At 29.7% G+C, this 7,206-nt stretch overlaps 1 protein-coding gene across 1 annotated transcript; it reads right to left on the reverse strand.

Moving 5' to 3' along the window:
• Positions 1-4,073: 4,073 nt before the first annotated feature.
• On the reverse strand, positions 4,074-6,630 carry LOC116766397 (ornithine decarboxylase 2-like). Its single transcript, XM_061522816.1, has 9 exons — positions 6,434-6,630; positions 6,243-6,360; positions 5,995-6,126; positions 5,787-5,907; positions 5,506-5,679; positions 5,073-5,204; positions 4,901-5,002; positions 4,551-4,771; positions 4,074-4,471 (listed from the first exon to the last, which is right to left on the reverse strand). The coding sequence occupies exons 1-9, from the start codon at positions 6,615-6,617 to the stop codon at positions 4,333-4,335; spliced, it is 1,323 nt and encodes a 440-aa protein (XP_061378800.1). The 5' UTR covers positions 6,618-6,630; the 3' UTR covers positions 4,074-4,332.
• Between the last annotated feature and the right edge of the window lie 576 nt (positions 6,631-7,206).

Here is a 7,206-nt window from a genome sequence, read left to right on the forward strand (position 1 = left end):
CTAATCCGACATATTTGATAACCTAAAGTTAGTATTGTATGAATTAGTGCACTAATAAGATTTTTTTTTGGAATATTCCAGTATCCTAGGCCTATACAACTCCGCTTTCTGAAGTAGAATCTTAAGATTCTTTCAGCGTAAGATGGGGCAGACGTGGTCTTGAAAACTAATTTTTGAAATCAACCTTATTTGTTGTTGTAGTTGTCCTGAAATTTTTAAAGGTATTTTATTAAGTTAAAGTTCTTTTCATTAGAAGTTTCATGTCTTGAAATGTAGCTCAGTGCCAAGACCGTGTATTTCAAAACTCTAGATAATTTAAATCCTTATTTTTTGTCAAATCACCATGCTCTCTTTTAAAATTAAAGAAGTGACCATGCTATTTAAAAAAAAGAATTAAACTCGGAGAATGAGATCTAAGATTTTCGCAAATTTTATTCATTTAAATGAAACTTGTATTTTTCGGATACAATACGCGTGATTTATTTTTGTAAAAAAACTACGAGTATATACTCCCGACGAAAAAGTAACCGAAACATCGGGAGTATGTAGTTTTTTTACAAAAATAAATCACGCGTAGTTTATCCGAAAAATACTAGTTTCATTTAAACTCGGAGAAAGTGATGCCCTCAATCTTCTAAACCTATTTCGCTTAAGATCTAAAATGAGACGAATAATATTAAAATAAAACTAATATTTTTCGTATTTACTACGCGAATTTTATTATTTTAAAAACTACACGACCCCGATGTTTTGGTTACTTTTCAGCAACCGTGATCATGGGCAGGCGAGATGTGAACGAAAAAATATTAGTTTTATTTTAATGAGACGAATATTTTTTATGGAAGAATCATACATTGTACATAACCTTTGGCTTCCTCAAGGATTTTACTAAAATGAGAGACAAATTCCTATCAAATTATTAATTTATATTTCACTATATGAACACAACAGGTTGAGGCTGAACTTGAAGAATGTGTTTTTTTTTTAATTTATTCTATTATCTCTTACTCTATAATTAAGCTAATTAAAATTTAAAAAAAAATTAATACATCCACCCCCATAAATGTAAATATAAAAATATGTATATATTTAAATAACTTATACGTGAAACCAGCGTGAAATCTTGTTTTGGTTTTTATTTTATCAAAGTAATAAAACAAAAAATAATGATAAATAAGAAAGTTTTAAATTTTCAATTGTATTGAAAAAATTTATATCATAATATTTGTAGAGATATCTTAACTATTAGGTCTTTAAATCATAACTTACGTCTTCCCCAGGGATTAGATTATGTGATAAATTTGTCGAGAGTGGCTAAGCAATATTCATACCTCAGTTTATGAGAAACACCCGCTCTAAACGTGCTGTTGTCTGGCACATAAACTTTGGTGTCAGTACAGATATACCAACCTATTAATGAATTTATACAAACAGATGACGTATATAGACATTATTAATTTCAATTTTATAAAATAAATAACAGATAATAATAGATAACAGAATGTATTTTTTTCAGTTTTTGAAAACAAAAGAACATTTTATTGTTTAAACCAAAGTCAAGGCATTTCTTTATAAGATTCTTTGTTTCAAAGTAAAATAAAATATTTTTATTTTATTATTAACAAGTTGTTTGACCACAATAAGATTTCGCATTATCTTAGTTTTGACCAAGCAAAAATATTTTTTTTAATAATTAAGAGTACCTAAAAACTGTAAGAAATATTTTTCAAGCGTGGTTATTGAAATCATATAAATAAAGTCCATCGCAAAAAAAATAAAATAAAGTGACGATTCTGTACTAATATAATTTTTACTTTTTTTTTTTTTTTGATGAAGCAGGGAAACTCTTTTTACGAGCCGTCTCACCGGCCTTGGTGGGGCCGGAGAGGATGTGTGAGACTCGACCTGGGCAGGTCCCTACTCACTAAAACCACTGCGAAAGCCATCGGCCGCTATGTTGGTGCACCCCGGATCTGTCAGCGACAGGGCACACCAGCGACTGGCCGGTCCTGGCAAAGACCGGACTTACTCCCTCGGAGAAATATAATTTTTACTGTACTTATGACATGTATTATACAATATTTATTATAAAAGTGAAGTGCTGTAAAATACAAGTCTAATTCATTACTTGTGACTGTCAGAACCTATACAAATTCAATAGAAAAGCTGTAGATGTGGAATTTATTTCTTAAAGCGTAAGTAACAAATTATTTGATGCATCAATTTAAAAGAATGAAATTGATTTCATGTAATTGTTTAAAGTATATTGTTCAGTTAATTTTTTTTAACTTTATAATATTTGTTACAACTTAATAGGGCACTATAAATTTATTTATATAGAACGCACCTTCTCACGTCAATAACATCTTTGAGAATTTATAACAGGAACACTTATCCGCGGTAACAAATAGTCGTCATCATCTGGTCAATGCTACAGTTCGTTCATTCGCCGTTAACGTAATACAAAAAAGAACGAAAATGAAATAAAAATATCGATTAAAATCAACAAGTATTTCTAAAAACTTTGTTAGAATAAAAACTTGAAAGGTCTTTGACGAGATCATATGTAACGTATATAATGAAACTGGCCGGTCCCTGTCTCTTTTGCCAAAATAGTTGTTGAAAACTCAATGAGTCCTTTCAAATAACTGTTGAAAGGATACACTGACTTTTTAGATTGCAAGTATAACAAAATCTTACATAACATTTTAATTTTCTATAAAATAATCCATTTATTTAATTCAAAAATATTTCATAATTAAATTTTCAGATTTAAAATTATTTATTTATTTAATTAAAAAAAGAAAATATATATAGACTTCTGCACATTATCGTTCCTTTAGCTATAATAGCCATATTTGATCTATAGCCACGAACTTACTTTTAAACAATATTTATATTATTTATGTACAGTTAGTCGAAACCTTACCGGAATAATTATGTTATTATAATAAAGGTTGCTATAAACATTGAGAGAATAAAAAAATATAGTTTCTAAGATGGGTTTCTATAAAAACAACTTAACAACTTTGTTTAGATTTGAAAAAATATTATTGATTTACGAAAAAAATATATGTTATATTAATATCATACATTACGTAACTAAACGAACTAAAATGGAAAGGAACATGCCTACCTTAACTACAAAGTTTTCTGTTAATTTCAAGAACTCAAATACAAAAGGTAAATTGTCCTCGGCCCAGCCTTGTTTCTTCTAAGAGAATTAATTTCTTTTTAAACAGATAATTATAAAACGGTATAAGTCTTGATATACGAGAACCGCCTATATAACAATAAAAAAAAGTTACATTTATGAAATCTGTATATATTTGAAAATAGGGAGATATCAATATTTCTTTCTGGTACTGCGGATTTGTTACTCCGGAAAAACACTGCACTACACTACTACTACTGCACTATCTAGGTAGGAAGAGTAGCCAGGGTAACTATCGTTCTTACGTAATTAGAACTGATACTGAGGTATTGAGGTAGATAGGGTAACAAGTCTCACAAGAGCTGATTATGGAAGATATTTTGGGTGTCTCTCTAGTGCATAGACATTTCTGTAGTCTACGGAACAATACTTGTGCCCGTACAGCCTGGACGCCCTCAAGGTCTTTTGGCGGGCCAGTACCAGTCACAGCTAGTAGTATGTTCAGTCACAAAACAGTGTTCAGAGCTCACTAATTTGATAGTCTGTAAAATATTCCCTTATCCTAATTAAATTAATAAATTACCATCCCCTGACATTTTCTTAATTCGAATTTTATTTTATATTTTTTTATGTGAAAAATAAAATATAAAATCTCTCAAAATTTCCATATAACCCTTAATTATATTATTATTAGAATATATAATAAAATCTTGTAAAAATATTTAATGATGGACCTTAAATATATAATATTAATGTAATGTATAAAAGATATTGCGGTGCTTCATTTCAAGCATTGAAAAAGGGTTTTCATATTGAAACAACCTTATTGAGGCTGTAAACTGCGAACTAACCAGGTTTAGCTAAAAAATGTGTCAGATATCTGATTTCGAAGTTTAGTTATAATTGACAATAAAAATCGTTATTACTATTATGACATTGATTTATTCAAACATACAATACTTCATGAACATAATTTATTAGGAAATGCCAGTGAAAGGTAATTCCTGTTTATCATTTTTATTTTAATTTCCATTCTGTTAAGAACAAAATCACTTTTATATGAAAAACTGAATGGCATTTATAACAACTTATTTTTCTATTATTATGTTATACTAAATATTTTTATATTTTATCAAAGAATAATTAGAAACTTTTACAATATTTTTTTTTTTTTTTTTTTAAGCCTTCAAAGTATAATTTGAATCCATAACTTTCGATTGAGTGACAAGTGGTGGCAAGCTAGATGGAAGTGGTTCTGAAATGTCTTGTTTGAAGAAGTCATCTGAATCAAACACTTCTGACTCCTTTATTTTATCACTGAAAAAGAAATTAATCATATTAAAACATAGAGTATTTTATAATTTACACGTGTTACGTAGTGATTTAAAGTACATACCACAATTTCTGTGAAATAACACTTCGGATACGCGGTTCTGGTAACGAAGAAAAATCGGAGGCGAGAGTCATGGTATAAGCTCCTTGGTTGGGGAAAACGAGCCAATCATCAATAGTACAAGGTGGTAACATAACTTCAACGTTCTCCATCACACGATCCACTGAGTCACATGATGGACCCCATAAAATAACTGGTTCACATTGTTCGCCTTCCTTACATTGCTTGAAATTAATTAAAAAATATATATTAATATTATATATGTTTTAATGATACGATAACGCTACTGATGTTTTGAAAACAGACTTAATGGAGTTGCATATTCAAAGTACATACATAAAATTGAAACAAACCTTATACCGCCTGACGGTGTGCCACGGTTCATTGTACCGCAAACAACCAAACAATCCGTCATTCAAATACAACATATTTATAGAAGAGTCACCAACTTGTACCTAAAAACATTAGTGAGTCATAAAAGGTTTTCCTATATTTTTTTTATAAAAGAATTATTGTTCTCATTACCTGTCGCACTGTGTTAATATTGCAATATAAAGTAAATGCTTTATCGCACAGGTAACGTCCTGGTTCAGAGATCACTTGGATATCTGGATCAGGAAAGAGTTCATCCAAAGCCTTATTTATGAGCTTAGACACCTATAAAAAGATTATTAATATATTTTTAGAGATACCTATTTTTGGAGATAGAAATATATGTACGTATATTTAAAAGATAACTACAATCAACATCTTACACCATAGGTAAAAATCTTTCTACAAACCCATCAATTAAAATATACATTCACTGTACAATTTTTCAAACATATAATAAAATCACACCGTAGCAATTCAACAAACAAAAAAATATCGAAATTATTTACTGTGTAAGGGCAGTTGGATCATAATAAGTAACTAGATTCATATTTTTTTAACTACACGCAGAAACATGACCGGGTACCTCGTCTATTCTATCGATTTTATCGCTCATATATCCTCCTCCAATATCAACAATTTCCATTTTCCGTCCCGCCTTAGCCTCATGCTCGAACAATAGCTTAGCCTGTTGAAGTCCCATCACATAGCTGTCTGGTGATGTGCAACCACTTCCTACATGGAAAGCTACCCCAACCACCTATAACAGAAATTATATTATATATATATATATGGTCTTTCATAAATTATGATATATATGTATATAATATGTAAAGTATACATGTAAAAACAGTTTTAATAATTCACCCGGATATTGAGCGCTGCAGCTTCTTCTAGTAAATCAATAGCTTCTGTTTCAAAATCGCAACCGAATTTTTTTCCTAAATCGTAAACACTGTCGGCGTGAACTCTTATACGCAGTAATAAGCTGCAATAAAAAAATATTTCATATTTCACCTATAAAAGTAATAAAACAATATTAATGTATTTATTTCATTGAAGGTAAAAAAATTACTTTGCCTCTGGCCAATACTGTTTTATTTTTTTTAGTTCGCAAATGTTGTCGAAAGTAGCGTGTTTAATCCCGGACTGTCTTGCATATGAGATCCACTCCGGTGTTTTTGTCGGAACTGCTAAAATTATGCTCCTGATTGGAAAAAAACTGTATTATTGGCGTTTATGTAGATTATACTCGTAGAATTTGTCACCCAGATGGGGAAAAAAATTCAAGTTTTGACGAAAATATGCTTTAACCCTACTTACTGTGGCGATACTTTGAGTTTTAATATTCTATATATTTCACCCGGTGAAGCACAATCGAAGCCAACACCGAGTGCAGCGGCTAACTTTAACATCATGCAACTGTCGTTCGATTTCACGGCTAAAACATTTTAAGTGTAAATTGTATTATGATATAATTTTAAAACAATTAAAAAGCGAAAAAAATACACCACCATAAAACATTTTGATCCTTGGCATCATTTTTCTGAAATGCTGTATGAACTGGTAAGCCTTGTCCATATCAAATATATAGAAGGGCTCCTTCTGAAGTCCACTTTCTATCATAGCTCTAGCTACATCTTCAGCAGTATTGTTTTCCAATACCAAAGCCTTTGAGACTCTCTTTTCATACACCATTTTTAATATTAAAACCTGTATTTTATTAGGAATAAATCTATCAACCATAGAAAATATATAAAAAGATATCGTTAGTATAATATTTAAAAAATATAATTGGTGTTTGTAAAATAATATAAAAGTATTAAAAAACATAATATAAAAAAAATAAAGAAATGTAATATTTTATTCATTATTATGTATTCTCACCTGAGCCCCTTCGAATAACAACGCTTATACCTGCCAACTCACGTTTGGACTGTGCAATACACGATTGGTTTATAAATAAAGGAAACATTTATCATATTACTTTATGGCGTGATAACATAATAAGATTAATTTAAAATCAAACTGGTGGAATCTGATAATGAGTCTAACTATAATTATGTATTTCAGCCAGGATTTAAAGTGCTTAAAAAGGCAACGATATTTTTTTACTGTACCGACTACCTATTAAATTTGGTCCAAAACAATTTTTGCGACAATACATTAATTTAAAAAAAAAATATTTGCTACCCCTAAAATCCATAGGTATTACAAAAAGAGTATTGAAAAACAGCATTTTTTAATTTAAACGATGTTCTAAGAGAGATTCAATATTTTTGTTATA

The sequence above is a fragment of the Danaus plexippus genome, chromosome 15 (genome assembly GCF_018135715.1).
Source record: "Danaus plexippus chromosome 15, MEX_DaPlex, whole genome shotgun sequence".
In the NCBI taxonomy this organism is placed as follows: Eukaryota; Metazoa; Arthropoda; class Insecta; order Lepidoptera; family Nymphalidae; genus Danaus; species Danaus plexippus.

What these genes read in the sequence shown, in the direction of transcription:
- LOC116766397 (XM_061522816.1), bottom strand. Translation starts at nt 6,617, where the DNA reads ATGGTGTATGAAAAGAGAGTCTCAAAGGCTTTGGTATTGGAAAACAAT. An exon ending in AAGGATCAAAATGTTTTATG is followed by an intron (nt 6,361 to 6,433) that starts GTGGTGTATTTT and finishes AAAATGTTTTAG; the next exon opens with CCGTGAAATCGAACGACAGT. An exon ending in AAACTCAAAGTATCGCCACA is followed by an intron (nt 6,127 to 6,242) that starts GTAAGTAGGGTT and finishes TTTTCCAATCAG; the next exon opens with GAGCATAATTTTAGCAGTTC.